The sequence below is a fragment of the Eschrichtius robustus genome, chromosome 9, assembly GCF_028021215.1.
Source record: "Eschrichtius robustus isolate mEscRob2 chromosome 9, mEscRob2.pri, whole genome shotgun sequence".
Lineage (NCBI taxonomy): Eukaryota > Metazoa > Chordata > Mammalia > Artiodactyla > Eschrichtiidae > Eschrichtius > Eschrichtius robustus.
This window is the reverse complement of record NC_090832.1, coordinates 53640714-53664134: the sequence shown is the minus strand read 5'-3', so window position 1 is coordinate 53664134 and position 23421 is coordinate 53640714. Positions and strand designations below refer to the sequence as shown.

Here is a 23421-nt window from a genome sequence, read left to right as displayed (position 1 = left end):
TCTCAACATGGTCACGGTGTATTGTCCTTTTTTATGTTGCTGCATTCGATTTGCTTGTATTTTCTTGAGAGTGTCTGCATCTAAGTTCATTAGAAATACTGGTCTGCAATTTTCCTTTAATATCTTTAATAGGTTTTGGTATCAGAGTTATTCTGGCCTGTAAAACAAATTGGAAAATATTCCCTCCCCTTCTATTTCTGGAAAAAGCCTACAGATTGACATTATTTATTCCTTAAACATCTGACAGAATTCACCAATCACGAAACTAGGCAAGAAATTTTACTTTGTGAGAACTTTTTTTTAAATTACAAATCTAACTTCTACATATATTTAGGGGCTATTCATATCTGCTACTTCTTTTCATTGAATTTGTCCATTTGTCAAATTTTCTGGCATAAAGTTGTTCATGATATTTCTTCCTATCCTATTAATGTTTATAAGATCTGTAGAAATATCCCATTTTTTCATTCCTGGTATCAGAAATTATGTTTTCCTACTATAGAAAGTTTTTAATTTCCTCTAAGCACTGCTTAGGGTGACTCCCACAAACTTTAATATGTTGTGTTTCATTATCATTCAGTTTGAAATACTTTTAAAATTTCCCTTGTGATTTCTTCTTTGACCCATAGCTAACTGAAGATTTAGTGGCCTCATCCTTTAGATAAGTGCAGCCACATATTTTACTTAGACATTATTAACCCTTCCTTAAAATGATATTATTCTTGCCTTAAACTGTCATTTCTCTTTTAAAGAAGTTAAAAGAGGTAATCTTTTCTATTTATTTACCATTTCTAGTGTTCTTCATTCCTGCCTGTAGCTTCTTCCAGTGCTTTAAGATGTCATTCCATTTTCTTTTGTTCTTCAATATTTGTTTCTTTTGTTCTTCACTATTTGATGAGAAGTCACCCATCATTAACCTATTGTTCTCTTGTGTCATTTTTTTGGTGGCTGCTTTCAAGATTTTCTGTTTATAACTGGTTTTCAGCAGTTTATGATGTGCTTGGATGTGGTTTTCTACATAGTTACTTGCTTTAGATTTGCTGATCTTCTTTAACACAGACTGTTTTCTCCCCCAAATTCGGAAAATTATTAATCATTATTTCTTTTTTAAAAAATTGAGATATAGTTCATATACAATTCACTTAAAATTGACCATTTTAAAGACTAGAACTCAGCAGTTTTTAGTATGCAGTTGACCTCCATACCTGCAGCTTCTTCATCCATGTATTCAACCAACCACGGATCAAAATGCAGTTGGTTTTATCTGTGGATGCAGAACTTGTGGATACGGAGGGTTGACTGTACTACACCATTTTATATAAGGGGCTTCAGCATCCAGCGGATTTTGTCATGGAGAGGGGCGTCATGGAACCAACCCCCCACAGACACCCAGGGACAACTCTATTCACAAGCTGTACAACCATTACTGCTATCTAATTACATAATATTTTCAACACTCAGAAACAAACCTCGTATCTGTAAGCAGTCACTCCCCATTCTGCCCTCCCTCCAGCTCTTGAAAACCACTACTCAACTTTCTGTCTCTATGGATTTGCATATTTTGGACATTTCATATAATGAATCATATAAAGTGCAGCCTTTTGAGTCTGCCTCCTTTTGCTCAGGCTCCGTATGATGTTTCAGGGTTCTTCTGTGCTACAGCATGTAACAGTACTCCGTTCCTTTTCATGGCCAAACTATATTCCATTGTATGGATATACATTTTGTATATCCATTCATCAGTTGATAAGCATCTGGATTGCTTCCACTTCTTGGTTCTTATGACTAAAGCTGCTATGAACAACCATGTACAAGTTGATGGGTAGACATATGTTTTCAATTCCCTTGTGTATGTAACTATGAATGGAGTTGGTAGGTCATATGGCAGGTCTTAATCATTTGAGGGAATTGCCAGATTGTTCTCCAAAGCAGCTGCAGCATTTTACATTCACAACAGTAACATGTAACATATGAAAAGTACCGATTAGCCCATTCTCTCCAACACCTGTTATTGTCCAACATTTTGATTATAGCTATTTTAGTGGGCATGAAGGGGTAACTCACTGAGGTATTTCTTTGCAGTTCCCTAATGACTAATTATGCTGAGGTTTTGTGGTTTTTTTTCATTTTTTATTTTTATACAATTTTTAAAGGTTACTTTCCATTTACAATTATTACAAAATACTGGCTATATTCCCCGTGCTGCACAGTACACCCTTGAGCCTATCTAACACCCAAGAGTCTGTACCTCCCACTTCCCCCACCTCTATGTCTCCTCTCCCCCCACACTGGTAACCACTAGTTTGTTCTCTATATCTGTGAATCTCCTTCTTTTATGTCATATTCACTAGTTTGTCTTATTTTTTAGATTCCACACATAAGTGACATCATACAGTATTTATCTTTCTCTGACTTACTTCACTTAGCATAATGCCCTCCAAGTCTATCCATGTCACTGCAAATGGCAAAATTTCCTTCTTTTTTATGGCTGAGTAGTATCCCATTGTATATATATATATATATCGCATCTTCCTTATCCATTCATCTGTTGATGGACACTTAGGTTTTTTCCATGTCTTGGCAACTATAAATAATTATGCTTGGTTTCTTTTCATATGCTTACTGGCCATTTATATACCTTCTTTGGAGAAATGTCTACTCAAATCCTTTTTCCATTTTTAATTGGGTTATTTACCTTTTTATTACTAAATTCTAACAGTTCCTTATATATTCGGGACACCAGACCATATTAAATATATAATTTTGCAAATATTTTCTCCTATTCTGTGGGTTGTCTTTTCATTTCCTTTGAAGCACAGAAAGTATTGCATTCTGATGAAGTCCAATTTATCTATTATCTATCTATCTATCTATCTATCTATCTATCTATCTATCTATCTATTTTTTCTTTGGTTGCTTGTACTTTAGTTGCTGGTACCATGTAGTTGTGTTTACTGTTGCTTTGAAACCAGGAAATGTGAGTCAAATCATATTTCTTAAAATTTTCTTTCTGACCCATGTCCTGCTTCCTTTCCTTCTAGGACTCCAATTACATGTATGTTAGACTGCTTGATATTATCCTAGAAGTCATTGGGACTCTGTCCCCGCCTCCCTCCAATTTCCTTCTCTCAGTTCTTTACATTGAATAATTTCTATGGACCGGTCAAGTTCACAGAAGCTTTCTTATGCCATCTCCAATTCACTGTTAAGTCCATCAGTGAACTTTTAATTTCAGATACTGTTTTCAGTTCTGCAATTTTGTTATCTTAAGTCACTGAGTTTTTAATAGTTGCTTTAATTCATTTTTTGCTAATTCCAAATGTGGGTTATCTCAGGGTCAATGTCTATTGACAGCATTTTTCCCCTTGATATGGTTCAAGTTTCCCTGCTTATTTGCATGTCTAGTAATAGACGATTGTATGCTAAACATTGTGAATATGGTGTAAGGATTCTAGATTATACTGTCTTTCTTGTTGAGTTTGTTCTGCCTGGAGCCTCTCCTTGATCTTAAAAAGGCTTAATTTTAGGCTTTATTAGGGCAGATCCAGAGCAATCCTTACTCTGTAAGAGGACTTAAACTTTGTCTGTAAAGAGCAAGATGGTAAATGTATTATTTGTGGGCCATACAATGTCTATAGCAAGCACTCGACTCTGCTGTTGTAGTCCAAAAGCAGTATGTAAATGAATTAACATGGCTGGCTGCATCCATCCATTATTTATGGTCACTAGAATTTATATTCCACATCATTTTCACATGTCACAAAATATTACTCTTCTTTTAATTTCTTTTCAGCCACTAACAAATATAAAAACCATCCTTAGATCACAGGACATATAAAAACAGTCAGTGGGCCAGATTTGGCACACAGGCCATAACTTGCCAAACCTGTCCAAAAGCACAGCCTTTCAGGAATCTAAGATTAATACCCAATATATTAACTAGGTCTTTCTCCACTCTGGATGGGCTGAAATCCAACATCTCCAGGTATTATGATATTTCTCCCACTTTTAACCCCCTAACATGCACTCTCTACTAGGCCTTAAGGAACATCACCTACACGTGTACAGCCCAACCCTCAGCCAAGCACTGTTGGGGAACTCATACTTCTGTACGTACCCTCTTCTTCAACAACCTGTCTAACAAGTTCCAGCTGCTTCAGCAGCCCAGAACTCCAATCTCTGCACCCTCAGTTCAGCAGAACTTCCTTGCTCTGCTTGAGTTCCACTCCCCATGACATAGTTAGCCAATTACCCTGAAGCACAGAGATGGGCTAAATGCGGGGCTCACCTCGTTTGTTCTCTTTCTCTCTACATCCAGTGCCTGAAAACAGCTCTACTTCATATACTTTGTCTGGCTTTATAGCTGCTTATGACTAGAGGAAAAATACAATCCACTTACTCTGTCAGAGGTGAAAGCAGATGTTAACCCCAATAAATATTTGATATATAATTTAATGACTAAACAAACCTTATTTCATAAAGTTTTAGGTATGTGTGACCCTCTGTGATCTCAACCTCTTGGTGCCCACACCTTTCTGTAACCCCTTCCCCTGGAGTGTAGGTAGAACCTGTGATCTGTATTAATCAAAAGAATATGGCAAAGGGACTTCCCTGGTGGCACAGTGGTTAAGAATCCGCCTGCCAATACAGGGGACACGGGTTCAATCCCTGGTCCAGGAAGATCCCACATGCCGTGGAGAAACTAAGCCTGTGTGCCACAACTACTGAGCCTGCGCTCTAGAACCTGTGCGCCGCAGCTACTGAGCCCACGTGCTGCAACTACTGAAGCCTGCACGCCTACAGCCCGTGCTCTGCAACAAGAGAAGCCACCGCAATGAGAAGCCCGCGCATCACAACGAAGAGTAGCCCCCGCTCGCCGCAACTAGAGAAAGCCCACACGCAGCAACAAAGACCCAAAGCAGCCAAAAATAAATTAAAGATTAAAAAAAAAAATGTGGCAGAGATTATGGATACTACTCCTGTGATTAAGTCATGTTATATAACTCTGGTCTTGCTAACAGACTAGCTCTAGAGGCTCTTTTTGTTGACTCAATGAAGTAAGCTACCATGCTGGGAAAACCCACATGGCAAGGAACTTCAAGCAGCCTGTAGGTGCTGAGTACAGCCTCTAGGTAACAGTCAACAAGAAGATATATCCCTTAGTCCCACAATCACAAAGAAATGAACTCTGCCAGCAACCTGAGTGAACTTGGAAGCAGATTCTCAAGTCTCGAGGCAAGAATACAGGCCAGTCAATACCTTGACTACAGCCTTGTGAGACACTAAGCTGAGGATCCAGGTAAGCCTGACCCACAGAAACTGTGCGATAATAAACGTGTGCTGTTCTAAGCTGCTACATTTCTGCTGACCTGTCCCACCGTGATAGACAGATAATATAATACACTACTGATAAAATACTTCAAGACAGCCACCAATATTTAGAGCTGGGAAGTACAGGCAGCAGAAGCATAGGAGAGACCATGAAGTGCACTTAAGAACAAGGAAAGCTACCTCAGATCTATGTCATCAACACACAGTGGAAGGAGCAGGGACGTGGTAAATTACCTTAGATAGAGACACAGTGGCTCTTGGCCTAATAAGAAAACTTGTCCATCAGAAAAAGGGTGCGGTCAGTCCTACAGGTATAGTCAGGACCAGTGGTAGTGTCTTCCCATGCACCGTAGGAAGGATAGAGTGCCTTGATCCAAAAACCTAAGTTTGTCTGGTCACGATCATTCAGCAGTGTTTTACACAGAAACACCTACCTTAATGCTGACCCAATTCTGCCTAGCAAATGTGAGCTCTGACCCCTAATAATCACTGTCAAGATTCAAAATTTAAATTTCTGTTCTTTTCAAAACCTAAATAAATCAGTTTAGCACCATTTTATTAAGAGAAAAAGAAAAACACTGAATTATTGTTGGGTTTTTTTACTCCATTAATTTTTTTTTAGGATAGATATGCAATAGACCTGAGCATTTTAAAGATCTCTTCATCTGATGTTACTAAATGTCTGAATCACACTACTAACTTCCCTCCTTAAAAACTGCATATACTGTAAGCAACCTTTTGATCATAATGCAGCTTTGCAAGCAAAATGCCTATAGGAATAATGAAATATCAAAGAAAAAAAAGAGAGAAAGCAAAGGTAGCAAAATAACAATTGGCAAATCCAGGTGAAAGGTTTGTGGGTGTTCGACTCTCAATCTTTCTAATACAGGTTTGAATTTTTAAAAATAAAAGCTGAGGAAAGAGAAATAAAATAATTTTCTCAGGAGGCTAATCAGATTTAGGAATCAAAAATGTCCTTGAAGCTAATTAAGAAAACCATGAAGAAGATACCTTTTTCATTCCTGTTTTGGTAAACAGAAAAAGAAAGCAAAGTAAATCTACATGTTTTAAAGTAGTTAACACTTTACAACTGCATATTATTTCTCTCTCAGAATTCAAAAAATAATATAAAAATTCCTACAAAAACAATTTTCTGAATCATCCTTTACAACCTTTTGGTTTTGTACACAACACTAACTTTTTAAAAAAATAAATTTATTTATTTATTTATTTATTTATTTATGGCTGCGTTGGGTCTTCGCTGCTGCGCACGGACTTTTCTCTAGTTGCGGCGAGCGGGGGCTACTCTTCGTTCTGGTGCATGGGCTTCTCATTGCGGTGGCTTCTCTTGTTGTGGAGCACAGGCTCTAGGCACGCAGGCTTCAGTAGTTGTGGCTCGCGGGCTCTAGAGTGCAGGCTCAGTAGTTGTGGCGCACGGGCTTAGCTGCTCCGCGGCATGTGGGATCTTCCTGGACCTGGGCTCGAACCCATATCCCCTGCGTTGGCAGGCGGATTCTCAACCACTGTGCCACCAGGGAAGTCCAACACTAACTTTTAAATCTGCATTGTTTTCTAAACTCTTGTTATTCAACCCATGGTCTGGTGGATCAACAGCACTGCAAACTTGTTAACAATGCAGAACCTCTGCCCTCAACGCAAACCTATGGAATCAGAATCAAAATCTGCACTTTAACAAGACACACGTGTGATTTGTACGTACATTAAATTTTGAAAAGCACTGCTCTAGACATTAAAATTCACTTACTATAAACATTATGAATCTATTCAAATGACAAGCATCAAAGTCAGTTAAAAATTAGAGAAAATATGTCCTTTCGAAAAATTTTTAACAGGTTTTCTCCCCAAGAATTCAGTGTGAACTATGAACTGACCCAAATGTGTGTGATGGAGGTGGGGGAATCTCTTGGAGACTTCAGTGTTGCACAAAATCTAATTAAAATCAATATCTTTGAAAGCAACTGTAAAAGAAAAATTCTAAGCAGTCTGGTTAAAGCACACACATCATCTGACACACTCAATACAAAATCATGAAAGATAAAATACTGATGCATCAACTGACAGAAAGTTGTTACTCAATAAATTTAACCTGTTGATGAGAAACTATTTTCTAGAAACTTAAAGAAAACCTGCTTCCTCAATCTAAAAGCATTGCTTTTCTACCTGCAAATTTAATGCTTACTCAGTTTCATTATAATCAATCAAAAGCCATAAGGCACTACAAGGGGATGTGGGCCTACATCAGTCCGTATAAGCTATCAATTAAATACCTGAGGACAACCTTTGTGGTAAACCAGGTCTTATAACCCTAAATAAAGGGAACTTAGTATAGGGAGAAAGAAATCTGGGCAATAATTTTCCTCCAACACAAGCCAGGGTCAGAAAGAGTAAGAGCAGCTGACAGAAACACGCTGGTAGTTGGAGCAAATTTAAAACATCCTCTAACATTCTGCTTTCTATTTAATTTCTCTAATAAACTTTCCATCGGGGAAGACAATGTAAGACCTACTAAGGATCCCAAAGAGCAATTCATTTTAAAATATCAAGAACAAACCCATTACCTGTCAACACAAAAACTGTATTTTTGTGAAAAATAACTATATTTTTCAGGACGACAACAACAACAACAATTTAGGGAGAAGACCGGCACTGCTGTACAGTTTTGCAAATACCTTTATAACGTCTGGCTTAATGGGAAGTAGATAGAGTTATCTTATTTGCTTCCACATTCAATACTGTGCAGTTGTTTTGGTTAAAGTATGTAATTACACAGGTTTATAAAAATATGTAGTTGGAAAAAGTAGTATTTTAATAGTCTTTTCAGATTTATGGATATTCTTTTTTGATACTACATTAATTCAATAAGCATAGTTTATTATAACATTAATGTGGAATCTGAAAACACATCAATAAACATTTTGACCTCTGTTACATTAAAATTCCTGATGCTAGCCGTGCACTTTGAACAGATCTTTCACACATGCATAATAATTTCTCAGCATAATGCATTGATCATTTGGAAAGTATCTGTTTACTGAGTTAAAGTAGGCCATCTCCAAACGTTTTCATATTTCACTACATAAAATTTCTTAAAAATCAATTTGTTAAAATGACCACCAATCTCATCAGAAAATTCTTTGAGAATAATAAAGCTGTCAAGCTCATGGTGACAGATACATGTTTTCCAAAATTCTAATTTTCACTTAAAAGTGCAAATCTTATCATTGGAAACAAATACTGTCAGTTGTTTTCTCTGCAATGAGAAGTCACTTTGTTTGTTTTCAAGAAACTATCTAACAAATACCCAAATGTGAATAAACCACAGTTTTTCAGTCACTCTTTCAAATAAAAAATGGTGTTTCATGAGAAAAGTGGCTCATTTAGCTCTCAAAGTAAACAAGGGCACAACGCTTTTCCTTAAGACAACCATCGTATTTGGCATACAGAAGTGCTTTATGTGTATTCCCATTTCACCACATGAGATTAAAAAGACATGTACTTAAGAGTCAAGATTAATAATAATTAATAATTTGTAGCGCTTCACCCAGAACAGTCCTAGTGTGTGGTGGTGAAGAATACAACGACCACTAGCACATTTTGGTACAGGGCCTTGCTCTGTGCTAAGGTGCCAAAAGTTTTGCCCACCATCGCTTTTGCAGATCAGTACAAATTTAAACACAGTGGCAAGAGCAAATAGCATCTTAATATTATTATGGAAATAGGAATCCCCATGGATCTGGGTCCATCAAGCACTCTGAGAACCATGACACTATACCAATCATAAGAATTCTAAGCCTTTCCTATCACTATTACAATCCATCAACTAATTCAACCAATAATTACAGAGGGCCTAGCAGGCAATGCCAACTAGGTACCATAAACTTTGTTTGAGTATCTTTTGTATCATTCACTCATATGTCCCATGCTCCTAGAACAGTGCCTGGCTGGCACACAGAAGGCTCTCAGTATTTGTTGAATGAATAAATAAGTGGGTAGCTATGATATATTTTAACCTAGATTTCAAAGTCTTTTAGAGTGCATTCCACACACACACACACACACACACACACACACACACACACACACACCCCACACACACACGCACACAATCTAATTACTGGAAATGCTTTTCAACATAATGGGAAAGACCTGTTAGGCAATATGGAACCTCTACACTTATTATGCTTAGAGTAGTTTTACCTTCCTACCATTCTAAATTTAAATTATTATACATACAGGCAGTCCTTGCTCTTCATGGTAACTGAGACTCATGCATATTAGAACCATGTCCTCACTCTGTATGGTTCCGTGGTAACTAACATCTGTGGTAGCATGGTGCTGTGCAAAGTATATTAGTGCAAATAACAGGGAAATAAATGCAGATGCCCCACAAATTCAATTTCAGTAAAACGGAAAGGAAAGTAACTTAGGAAGACTGGGTGAGCCTTTGGGCAGTGACTCTGAATAAGTGACCCTAATGGGAAAGCAAATCAGACACCTAAATGACTTTTGAAACTCTTAGCATGTCTCCCTCCCACTATATGTCACCATTTGAGAATCACTGCCTAGTGATCAACTAATAGTGGGGGTTCAATCCTTTAGCAGTACTTGCTTGTGGGGTGGAGGATGGAGAATCAGGGTGTTCAGTGAGAAAGAGGGATGAGATCTTTATAAAATAATGAGACAAAATTAGGTTACAATAAATCTAGCCTGGACTCAAAAACTACAGGAATTAATATTTCTCAAAACAGACTTAAATCAAGTCTTTGTATTTCTGTCTCCTAACGCTTCTTTTCATTCCATCAAAATAGCCTTAGAGTTACTCAGTGTTAGGTTGCCTCCTTCCCCATTCCCATGCCCACATGCACTCAGGATTTTGTTCTTCCTATTTGAGATTTTTTTTTAATGAATATAAATATTCCAAAATATTATAAATTTTAAACATAGTGTATCCAGCGCCAACAAAGAATAGGCACTTATACGTTAAATGTTTAAATGGTGCTGGCAAGAGTTAAGAAGAAATTGAAAGGCATTTTATAAACACTAATGGCAGCTTAGCAAATAAAAAGTATCATGGGAAAAGCAATAAACAACTTAACTTAAAAAAAAAAATTCTACTCTAAGTCTACTTACTAAGTAGTACCACAAGTGGGACAAATGGGAAACGCTATTTAAACTATACCTTAAAATGTACTGTGATGTTCCAAGGAAGAGCTGAACTTGATGCAAGAAGATCAAAGAGCAAACCAATTGGATAATGCCTAAAAATGAAAGAGTATATTTTGAGATAAAATAAATATTTAAACTACAACTCCAAAATAAATTTCCAGCCATGTTTCAACATCAAATATCAGGGGACTTTAACCACAAATCACAGAAAGGTAATGTTTTACACAGTTACTTGCCTGGGCTAATATGGCATAGTTTCTAGGCATCAGGTGGTTTTTTTTTTTTGTTTTTTTTTTTCTAACCATACCGTTCCCCAGGGAATCCTCAATAGACATAATGAAATTGTACTAAGGCACCTTTTATCAGCCATGAGCACTGTTATGTCACAGTACTGCCACATCTAATTATCATCCAAGCATTCATATTGGGCAACCAGTTTTTTCTTTAAAAACAACTTAAAATTTTAGAAAATGTTAAGAACTGAGAAGAGCACCTAAAACAGCATGCAATCACCTATTTTGTACTTATTACTATTAACATTACAGTATATAAATTTCCAGTCTTTTCTTTATGCATACATATCTAAATATAGATTAGGCTTATCCTTTACAGACTGCTATAACCTGCTTTTTTCATATAACAATATGTGAACATTTTCCAAAGTCACTGAATATTCTTCTGCAACCTAATTCTAAAGTTTGTTTTTTTTTTTTAATAATAAATTTGGGACTTCCTAAATGAGAGAACATTTCCTAATATAACCATAACTCACAGTGAAGCAAATTATTTAGTAACAAACAAGCTAATAATACAAACCTTGCAGATTTCAGTGGACAAACCTTATTTTTTACAACCTTTTAAAGAATCTAAAGTAGCTTAATCAGTGAATCAGAATAAATAATCCTCCCAACAAAGACAAAAAGAAGACTGCCTGGTTTTATGTGCAGTCCTGTTCTTTCCTATATAATATATTAGTGAATTACTCCTAGATTTAAGAGTGGAAAACTTTGAAAATACATCTAATTTCCTTCCAAATGAGTGACCCAAATACATTACCTGATCAAGATTCAAATATTAGCTAATACTATTTATGTTTGCTTACATCTACATAATATAATTGTGGAAAAATCATCAGTCATTAGAGATCATATATTTATTTAGAATGAATTTAAGATGAATGCCCTGCTAGCAAAATAAAACAGTGCGTAGTTTTAGTCATATATGTGTTGTCTCTCTTAATAAAACCCTCATACTTCTCTCTAATCGAAAGTCAGTATCTAACACAAATCCTTCATAACTAGGAATGAATATGAAGTAAATCTTGAATTAACTAAATTACAGAATGCTTCCTTTAGGAAATTCTCTAATCAGGAAAAACTCCAGTCTCAGTTAAAAACTGAAATAAAAATATTAATTAAAGAAAACAAAGATATTGCACTATAAACAAGTTATAGATTCTATCCAATTCTGATCCTTCTCTCTGACCTCTTAAAATTGCACAGGCTCTACATAATGCCCTGCACTTTTACAAATTAGACCTTTTTAGTCCTCGTGTCCCTCTGAGTTACGTGCAACTAGGTTAAGAATGAATATGGGTACTTAAAGTAATAGAGCATACTGCTTTCCAAACTCTATGCAGCACTGCAGATATAATTGTAGAATCTCTTTAGCAAATTATGTAGTTGACCTATTGGATAGATTCACCAGTAACCCCATAAAATGACTAGCAATTCAGTGTTGTACACGTTCTCCACCATTCACAAATGGAACTATATACAAATTCTAAAGTAAAATCAAATATTATCTTCAAGTAATCTATACAGTCACATAAAATCAAGTACAACCTTAAAAATAAATAATAAGTATTTGAGTTAGAATACCATTTAAACATGAAAAGACTCATAATAATCAGTTATTTTTTTTACCCTCAGTATTAAAAAGAAAAGGCCTGCAAGTGCACAGAATCTTGAACAAAGTAGCTAATAGCTGCTGAATGCATAAATCAAAGATCCACAGAATAGTTAACCCTTGGTATACCATGAAGATCCAATGGGCCCAATTTTAGGTTCTGAACTTCTTTTCTGAGCAGCTCTATTTTAAGATTAATACTTTATAACTTTTATTCTTTTTTTTTTTTTAAGATTTTTTTGATATGGACCATTTTAAAAGTCTTTATTGAATTTGTTACAATATTGCTTCTGTTTTATGTTTTTGGTTTTTTGGCCGTGAGGCATGTGGGCTCTTAGCTCCCCGACCAGGGATTAAACCCGCACCCCCTGCACTGGAAGGTGAAGTCTTATCCACTGGACCGCCAGGGAAGTCCCCCCTTTTATTCTTTCTTAAAAGTCTTCCAAAAATCACAGAGAAAACTCACTTAAGAATAAAGAAGAAAAAAACTCTGTCTAGTAACTGCCATATGAACTCACCGGACCCTTTTACAAATCTAAGATATATTGTGGTATCTTAGTGATCTTATTTTTTTCCTCTATCTTGAAACGTTTTGCTATTTCATCATTCTAGGGATTATCTCATCATTACTATCAATTATTCCTAACAAAAAAAAAAGATTAAAATAATAAGAATTTGGAAGAATAATGTTATGCCTAGAAGAAAGATATAATAATGCATCCTTCTTCCATTTTCTTACTTTGTCACCTAAAACATTATATCATATTTCAAAAAGCATAAAATAAGGATGCAGACCCCACCTTTGGAGTCTGCTTTTATCTCTCATTAATACAGCTGAAAATTCAAAATGTCTTATTTTCCACCTATATTGACAGAGGAAGACGTTACATAATTAGATAAATCAAAAGATTGTTGCAAAGAGACAGATAGCAGTACTTTAGACTTTAATGACATTGGTAAAACTGATCATATAAGTGAAATCTCAGAGTATGAGTCTTTAGATGATGATATCCTAGGTGCATTTTATAAAACTCAAGAACTAATGCATAAACAATGTATTTCTAAGGACATATGGCATTCTTATCCACTTAGTCATTCAAAAGAAAGGATTTCTTCATACAGTATTTCATGACTAGAACCTAGACCATCCCATTTTGCTAAAAGGATGTGTATCAGTATTCTTATCTTTAATGCCATTTGTACACTGCAATTTACTTGACAGTTAAGTGGGCAAATATTAAAGCCAGATTTGTAAACAAAGATGACTGGGAGGAATTAGATGATGCAGAAATTAAAAACAATTGGACTGCTCATTCAGGATGTTTACTCATGTAATAAAGAAATTATTTTACAACAAAATCACGATCTAGGGCTTTTTAAATTTCGTAAAGCATTGCCGTTAAACTCAAGAAGAGCCAGAAGTAATGACAAGTTGGAACCTCATAGAGGTCTATTTGAATTTTTGACAACTAATGAGCAGTAACTTGAATTGAGGACATTGCCCACTTCTGGTATATATATACCTTTGAAACCAGGAAAACATGGAGTGAAAATTTGAATTTCTATATTTAAATGCTTATTAAAATTTCTATAATAAAGTTGTTATATGCCATTCCTTTATACTTCTCTAAGTTATTTATAAAGTGACTTAAATATATATATATATATATATATATATATATATATATATATATATATACACACACATACACACACGCATATATATATTTTAAAGTTCATTGGTCTCAAATAGTAAGTGATGATGACTTTTTCCTGATATACTAAGGGTTAGGATGGAAATTTAAGTATGATAATTTCTAAAACTTATATTTAAGATTTAAAAAGATAGAAAATATTATCATAAGAGCATTCTAAGTAATACAATAGCTAACAATTATCCTGTAACAATCTTTAGAAATAAAACTAAGCCAGAAAAATTCAGGAGTAAAATAACTATTTACTTCTATCTATTGTCAAAGTATATAGACCATACGTGGATCATCAATGCAGATGTTTATGTCAGAACGATTCTGATGCAAGTATTATACTAACTCCAAACAAATACGCCACCTGAATTAACTGGTTCCAAGATTGCTTATTTTTGATGAATCTATTAATATGCAAGAAAATCTAAAAAACAGAACTGGCAAAAATTAAAAGTACTGACTTTCTCTTACACTATAATCTGATTTATGTCAAAGATTTCAAAAGTACTAATTTGCACAATTCCTCTAAACAGATATTCCACGTAGTTTTGTTAGGAGGCTCCTAACCCATAACACAGAAACCATGTAAGCCATAACTGTGAGGTCAAATCGTAATGTAGCCATTTGGCTGTTACATCGCTACTCCTGCCAATTTAACCTAAATTTAAAACAAAAGGAAGTGGTGAGGATTTGAACCTGTAATACCCCAGAAGAGGACCAAACTGGTAAAGGTTCAATCTACCACGCTATAAAAATTAACTGCACCAGAATATTTAGTGTTGTGTCTACTTTCACATTTTATTCATTTTCTTTCTCTTCCTTAAATTGCTCTAGCCTTTTCTAAATTCAATTCTCTAAATGAATTAACGTTTTCTTTTTTTTTTTGCATAAGTTGATTCTTCTTTACCCTTTCATTACTGCTAAAATACATATAAATACTGGCACATGGTATGGCAGTAACAGATACGCTTTGAGGTCAGCCAAGGGTGCTCATTCTAGTCTAAACATCTGCAGTTAGATAGCAAACCAGTATCTTAAGATCAGTATTGAAAGGAATCTTCCCTATATACTAGAGAACTATTGTCCCACTCCATTTCACTGAAATAAATGCATACTATTCGTAAGTTTGCTACGTTAGTGATTCACTGAAAACACGATTACATTCTAATGAATAAGGGTTTAACTCAAACATAAACCAAAGTAATTTAATGATTATAATCTATTTTGCGTTACTCTGTCTATAGTACAAACACAGACAATTACAGGCCAGTGCTGTGTTTCTCAGCTTTCTAAGCCTATTCCTATGGATGAAAAAGTACAGAAATAACCAACTAAAGGGATACTACATGTATAAAATGCTAAGTAAACCACATTTCAAAAAATCTAGTTTACAGAATAATTTATAAAATTCTAAAAATGCACAACCTTAGAAAAATGACTGGACATAAGAGAAGAGCCTGCACAATATTTACAATTAAGATGTTAAGATTACTTTGTTAAAATTTACTTTTGAAATCACATAGGTACAGTATTAAATTCTGGGTCACTCTATTACGCCTACATTTAAGATCAACATCAGTATTTGCTGCCTTTTTTTTTTTAATTCAAAAGGTAGTTTCAACAATCTATTTTCAACAATCAATCCTGAAAATAAGTCAATTTACACAAAATAATAATATTCTTGTACAGACACTTGTTTTACAGTTGACAAAGAACCTTTTTCTAAATTTTGTACCTGGAGGCCTAAGATCTAACTAGCATTAGGGTATACTAACAAAGTATTCTTTAGAAGAACCAAGAACTTTTCTCTTAAGACAAGCCTAATATAAAAGTAACAAATACAAATTTTGAACACTTGAGTTACGGTAACAAGAAACTTTATCCCTTAAAATGCAATGTTAGAGCACCCTCTGCTGACTAATCAACTCAAATCACTCTTTAAAAAGATATCCTTAATTTGAGTTAAGATCAGCACTTTCCATTTCCCATATAATTTTTAAAAGCACTAATCAGATAAGGCCTCCTTGGCATCTCTCTACAAATCAACAACATATTAAGTATTCATTATGTGCATACCACCGTTCTTAAATACTTTTCTATTCTAATATGGACAAATTAACGTAAGTCATTAGAACATACAGAATCAGAGAAAACAACAACAACTAAGAAACAGAATATCAGCATGTATGGTAGAAAGAGCCCTCAAAATATGGTCCTACTTGCTCATTTGAGTAAGTTATTTATTTTAGCCTCAGTTTTCTCAATAAAAAGAAGAGACTTATTTAGATTCATTTTTTCATTCAACGAACATTTACTTAGCACCTCTTACGAGCTACTGCTTAAGGTACAGAGCACCTGCTCAGCCATCTCACATAGATGATTAAATATTTGTAATAATAATTAATATGAATAGGAGAAAGGGTTACAGAGAGAGAAGGAATATCAATTTATGCTTTCTTCCTTCTTTTATGAATTGTCTAAACTGGTGTTTGATTTCCTTTCTCACTTGAATTTACTTAAAAATCCAAAGAATCAAGTATAAGGCAGACATTATCATCCTACTGAAATAAATGCTCCTCTACGCTTAAGACACATTTATGGTCTCACAAGTCCAAGTCCTACAAAGCTTCAGTGGTAGCTGCTTCCCTACAATGATTATCCTGTCCTATGAAGTCCACTGCTTAAATGCCAGGTAGATACTGACAGCCTATTTCCAGGAGGATAACTCTTATCACACAAGAGAAAATTGCTATTGTTGGGAGCAAAGAGAGAAAAGAGCAGAACTTAGCCCAGAGGTCCTAAATTTTATTCATGCCTCGGTAAGTTAGTCATTCCTCAAATATATGGAATACCTAACAACACTAAAGGAAAAGTTGTATCAAAAGCCATTAAATACAATGAGTGTACAGCAAGACACAGCTATGAAAGTGGTATCATGCATAAAAAGCTAACACCCCAAAAACTAAAATGAAGATATGTGAACACAATTGCTTTCACATAAGCTCTCTAAAAGGAAAAATAATTTCACTCTTTAATAAAAGATTTTCAGAAGGGATAAATAATGACAAAGTAGGAAAATGTATCTTGAAGCCAAAATCATCACTCTGTCGTAACAGGGAGGAATGGGTCCAAATGTTGTTTACTGATATCATATATAGAATACAAACCTATAGAAGACAAATCACAGCAAATACAAAAATAATCACCACACGAGATAAATTAAAACGGCAGCTGAAAGATGATGACTTAATAATCATTTACTATAAAAGCTAAATTGAGGTTTCCCATCTTTTCCAGAGTTTCTTAAATGGGGGTGGTTTTGCACCCGCTGCCCCAGGACATTTAGCAACATTTTTACTATCACAACTGAAGGGCGTGCAACTGGCAATAGTGGGTAGAGACCAGGGCTGCTGTTAAAAACACTACAACATACAGAGTAGCCCTCCCACAGCAAAGAATTATCTGGGTCCAAAATGTCAGTAGGGCCCTTGTTGAGAACCCATGCTTTACAATGATAAAACTGAAAAGCCCACTGTCAGTCGCATGAGTTCTTAAGGGAATCTACAACTAATACACATAAAGCAATACAATTTCAACATCCATCTATAATACAGATAGAACTGTCAAGAGCAGAGATATCCTATTGCTACTCACCCACAATCTTTCCCCCTCCTTCCTCTCCCTCTACTCTCCTGATCCTTGCTCCTCTTATACTTCTTTTAAGCCACCTTCCCATTCCAAAACCTCCAATTCTTCTGAGAAATAAAAAGAAACAGAAAACATTGACTTATCTATGCTGCCAGAGGTCTAGAACTATTCAAGAGTCATAATGAGTCTGATAATGTGATTATGAAGCTCAGTATTCTGTTTTGACTAAAAAATGAATGTTATACAAAAAAAAGAAAAGAAAAAAAAAGGTTAGTGATGTGACCCATAACTCAATACAAGATATCACCTTGCATGTTTCTAAATCATTAAGAGAAATCTACCCACTCTTGGAAATTCATCAGCACAACGTGAGTTCTAAAAGTTCACTCCTTGTTTCTAAGTAATCCTTGGATTCAAGTCAGCTGCACTTATTACACACCTACTAGCTTCCTTTTATTTGCTTTAAGTCTCTTTTAAAACTCTTCATTTTTTATTATTCCCAGATTCAAAGAGCAAGTCCATTATTAAACTATTTATATTTTTCATATTTCACTTAAAGCTTGACTCAGCCTGTATCTTTCTCATTCAACTACATCTATATGGCAGCATTTCAACACCTATATCTCAGCATATCTTGAGTCACTTTTTAACATTCTTCTCCCTGTAATTTCTTCAATTTCATTAAATATTTTTGGAAGCACAATGACCAAAGCTCCCAGTAACAGAGGAAGTACAAAATTACATCATCTATACATGGATAAGCCCAGATTTATGTGTCTGAAAAAGGATATTTATTTTAAATGTTTCTGAAAAAATGGTATTCCAATATACTACCAAAATTATTTTTCACACAAAAAGGAAATCAATATAATTTAAATACTAAACCAAGGCTAAACAACATGTGCTTATAGCACAGTGGTCAACTATATGTGACAATCAGTTTGAAAGATGCCCCTTTAGGTAATCATGCGTATATAAAGTTCTGTTTATAAAGATTTTAGAGATAGAAACAAAACTGAATAGTGTCACAGAGTGACTTATTCATAAGGGAGTTTTAAATATACGTTTAAAAAAAAATTAAAAAAACCAAAAACTCCATAACCAAATTTACTATTATTATGCCATATAAAAAAATCTATTGATGAAAATATACCAATCTGTCCAGTCTCCCATGCATCCAAATAGAAGACAGAAATATTGCCAATAAAATATTCCAGCATTGGTTTAAAATTCACTGTATTATAGAGCTAGACTAGTGATTTCTTGTATAGAACTTTTAAAAAACTGCTTCAAGGCACTATACCTTCTTAAAGCTAGTATATACTCAACGCTTAGTAATGCAGAAAAATTCACTCACCATTTCAGTGGTGTGCCTTCATATTCAAACCATATCTCACTAATGTCTTCTTGTCTCATAACCTTCTGAAAGTGCTTTTTCACTTTGTCAGTTACCAACGTCAAATAACTTACTCTTGGCAAAAGCAACTGAAATGAAAATTTGTAAACCATATTTATTTACTATTTTTTCAAAAAGAAATATACTAAATAGGTTTTTAAATATATTTTGAATATTCTGAAAAACAACCATTTTCTTTGCATTATTTTGAATATTCCACACAAAGTCAACTGCTTTTTATAGAAAATCAAAGGCTAAAGGCTAAGATGTTTTAAAATTTCTTATGAGGTCATTACTTATGTACAGCTTATAAGATAAATGCCTAGAATAATAAGTAACACAAGTCTATGTGCAATCTTTCTGTAATACTTTTTTCCAAATAAAAATACAATGCAATCATATGTCATACTATTTAGGATACTTATTAGTTCTACCAAATTTAACTTAAAAATTAATATGATTCACCTGAGTTAATTCAACTTCTGAGAAGATAATCAACTCAGTCTAATGTACACCTTGACTTATCAATCAGGACTTCTCAATTGGTCCATCACATTTTGATAAGCTACTGTGTACTGACTTAGTTGCAGTGAAGAACACCAAGACAAGGACATAATCTATCCTTTTCTATGAGGCTAAAATAAAGTGGAGGCTAAAAACAAAACAAAAAAAACTCATAAAAAGTACTTACAAAAATACTTCATGGCAGCAATAGAAAGACCTTTGAAGGTCAAATGGAAATTTTCATTTGATAAACAGTGAAGCCCACTATGATACCATTAATGGCATGATGAAAACAGTACTTGAGGAATATTCTAGCCATTGTATATAAAAATTGCAATAAGGTAAGATTCTAGATAGGAAATCTGTTAAGGAAATATTACATGAGATGAGAAAGAAGGAATGGAAAAGTGGGGGAGGTCTGGAAGTCAGAAAAGATTTTTGTGATTACTAATGAAGAAATCTCAAGGAGGGAGGTAAGTTAGATGACTGACTTTTGAGCTACACATTTAAATATTTAAATGCAATAAAGTACAAGCTTAGAGTATAATGCTGGTGGACTGACGAGCCTGCCACTGTCAGTCAACTCCCTCAATCTGTCCTTATGGAGGCTGGACCTACTTGGACTCTGGAGAGAGCAAAGTCTGGAAAGGAACATTAAGGTTGGTAAAGCCTCAACTGGAATAGTATGAAGGCTGTCAGTGTTTTTCCCTAGGAAAGGTACCCAGAAAGAAAACATAAGAGAGCAAGAATTTATTTAAAGAACCTACGAGTAGATAAAAGGAGGAAACTGGCAAAAATACATGTATTTTCCTCCTTTGCAGCAGACTCTCTAGCCATTTCTTGTTTTCCTAAGCTTCTGTCTTCTTTTGCTGGTAAAACTGTTTTGTTACTCTCTTTCAGCTGCTTCTGTGAGTGTAACTCTGCATCACTTTTCATGCTGCTTATTCAAGGTTATGTCTTTTGATCAGTAAATCAAGTAGAATTATGTAGCGGGCTGGGGAATATATAGAAAGAGAAATATTCTGGTTAAAGGCACTCTGATACTTAATCACTGAAGATCAAGGTAACAGGCCCCAGTTAGGTAAGGGAACATGACAGTAGTCCTAGGAGCTACAGGGTACAGGGGTATGGGCGGTAGTTGGCATGCTCCAGTATGGAATAAAAGGTACTAATACTAGGAACAAGGTGTTGGATAGCTGTGTGGATTCAACAGAACATAAGTTCCTCTTTTATAAAGAAACAACTAGAATGTGATTAGGGAAGAAAAAAAAAAGGAAACTAATACTTACTATGTATAAGGAAAAGCACTAGCTGTTTTACAGGAAGAATTATTATCACCTCTATTTTACATACAGCTTAAATAACTTGCCAAAACCATATTCTATTAAATAAATGGCAAAGAAATGATTCATTAGAGTCAGAAATGACAGAATCAAGTACAGAAGTATCATGGGCAGTCTCTAAGAAATTAAAATAGCATGGTAAATTAGCCATTTTTTAAAAATAAATAAGTATGGTCTATTAGTCCAATAGTCCTATGTCAGTAAGTCAAGGACTTTAATTTAAAATGTCTGTTGGGCATTGCATAGCTATCTATTCTGTAGAGAATGACATTACCCTATGGAGATCATAAGAAAGAAGATATATCAGGACTAAATGAGTATGGATATCAGCTCCTGATTTTGGAAAGAGCTGTACTACATGCATAGGGTTCAACCAAATTTGCTGAAAAATTCACAAATGATTTTCATGAAACAAAAACTTATTTACAATAAGGAATGAGGAACCTTAGAATGTAAGCTCCATTAAGACAGGGGTTTTCATCTGTTTTGTTCACTGCTAACTAACATTCCCAATGCCCAAAATAGTGCCTGCTTCATAGCAGGCATACAATAAATATTTGCTGAATGAATCAGAGATGCAAAAGGTTAAGTGGGACAAAAGGTCAAAAGTGATAAATTGTAAAAGAATGCTCATTCTTCAGACAGAAAGTACACTAAAATGTAGCTGGAATCTTCTGTCCTAAATTAGCCTGTGGGAATAATACATAACTAACATAAATATCTATACATAGTAGCACTAAGAAATAACTAGAGTAGGTATAGATACTTTATCTAGTAAATATTTAAATAGGTAAAAAGGGAAAGAAAGTAACAGCAAAAAGACATCACCCTGCCTTCTACATCCAGATTGTATCACATAAGGTTTTTCTTTGGTGTATCAAATTGGTTTACTTCAAGTTCATTTTTAAAAATTGTGGTAAAATATACCTGGTGTAAAATTTACCAGGTTAACCATTTTAAGTGTATATAGCTCAGTGGCATTAAATACATTCACACTGCTGTGCAACTATCACCACTATCCATCTCCGGAACTTTTCATCATCCCAAACTCAAACGCTGTACCTATTAAACAGTAATTCCCCCGTTCTCCTCTACCCCCCAGCCCTTTGTAATCACTTTTTTACTTTCTGTCTCTTTGAATTAGACCATTCTAGGTACCTCATCTAAATGCAATCATAAAATATTTGTCCTTTTGTGTCTGGCTTATTTCACTTTGATTAATGTCTTCAAGGTTCTTTAAGTTCTTTTAATACAAAAAGGATTAACCCCCCCGGGGACACTGTCCACTACGAGGACTCCATCATTCCCTTATTCCTCATTCAGCACTGTCAAGTACTCAGTATGACACAAGTGATTCATTTTTTTTTTCTGTACAGCTTATAAGTCATACACGTTTTACATAGTTGTATAGATTACTTATGTTTCAGAAAAAAAGTGCCCGTAATATTATTTGTTTACACCGAATCCTATTTTGTCCAACAATTTTCAATTATAAAATGAGATTCGCTTATCTAGAACAAAAACAGAATTAAAATACACTAGAATTCTGTCCCATTTCAATGTGTGAGGCATCACACTAGGTGATGAGGATAGAGCACTGAATGAGACAGAAAGAATTCTTCCTCTCATGGAGCTTACAGGCTTGAGAGGCAGACAGTAAAAACAAAATTACAAATACGATGAATGCAAAGAGGAAGTAAAGAACGTTATAGGAGCAAGTAGCAAAGAAATTTAACCCAACCTAGGAGCTCACGGAAGCCTTGACAGGAGGTCAATTTTAAGGCAAGGGTCAAAAGGGAAACAGGAATGAACCAAACATGCGTTGGTGTGGATGTCTGGGTGTGAGTAGGGATGGGAGATACTGCTGCTCATTCCAGCAGAGGGAACTGCAAGAAGGCATGGCGTGAATACAAAAGGACAAAGACTGGCACATGAGGATTTATAAGAAGTTGAATATGACAGGACTGTAGAGATTTAGGACAGAATAGTACTGAAGAAGCAAGGGACCAGATCATGAAGAACCCTGTAAACTATATTAAGGATCCTAAAGACAATGAAAAGCCACTAAAGGTTTCTAGCTGGCAGGTGACAATGTCAGATACGTGTTTTGAAAAGATGACTCCAACTGCAGACTGGAAAATGGAAAGAGGGCAAGACTGAAACCAGGGAAATTAGTTAATATTACACAATACACTAGTTTTTTGTTGTTGTTGTTGTTTTATAAATTTATTTATTTATTTGGCTGCGTTGGGTCTTCGTTGCTACGCACAGGGGCGAGAGGGGGCTACTCTTCGTTGCGGAGCGCGAGTTTCTCATTGCAGTGGCTTCTCTCATCGTGGAGCACAGGCTCTAGGCAAGCGGGCTTCAGTAGTTGTGGCATGCGGGCTCAGTAGTTGTG

At 35.1% G+C, this 23421-nt stretch overlaps 1 protein-coding gene across 8 annotated transcripts in view; it reads right to left on the bottom strand.

Annotated features, from left to right (window-relative positions):
- The window catches only part of ATG5 (autophagy related 5), a 126461-nt gene that overhangs the window by 85597 nt on the left and 17443 nt on the right, over positions 1–23421 (bottom strand). For 7 of the 8 annotated variants that reach the window (XR_011074983.1, XR_011074982.1, XR_011074980.1 and 4 more), the window contains 2 exons: positions 19138–19265; positions 10532–10610 (listed from right to left, as the gene is read on the bottom strand). Coding sequence is in view for 2 of the 8 variants with exons in the window: in XM_068551374.1 (XP_068407475.1) it covers positions 10532–10610; positions 19138–19265 (207 nt within the window). In the remaining 6 variants the exon portion in view is untranslated. The remainder of the gene's footprint in view (positions 1–10531; positions 10611–19137; positions 19266–23421) is intronic. The other variant, XR_011074984.1, reaches the window with a different exon arrangement.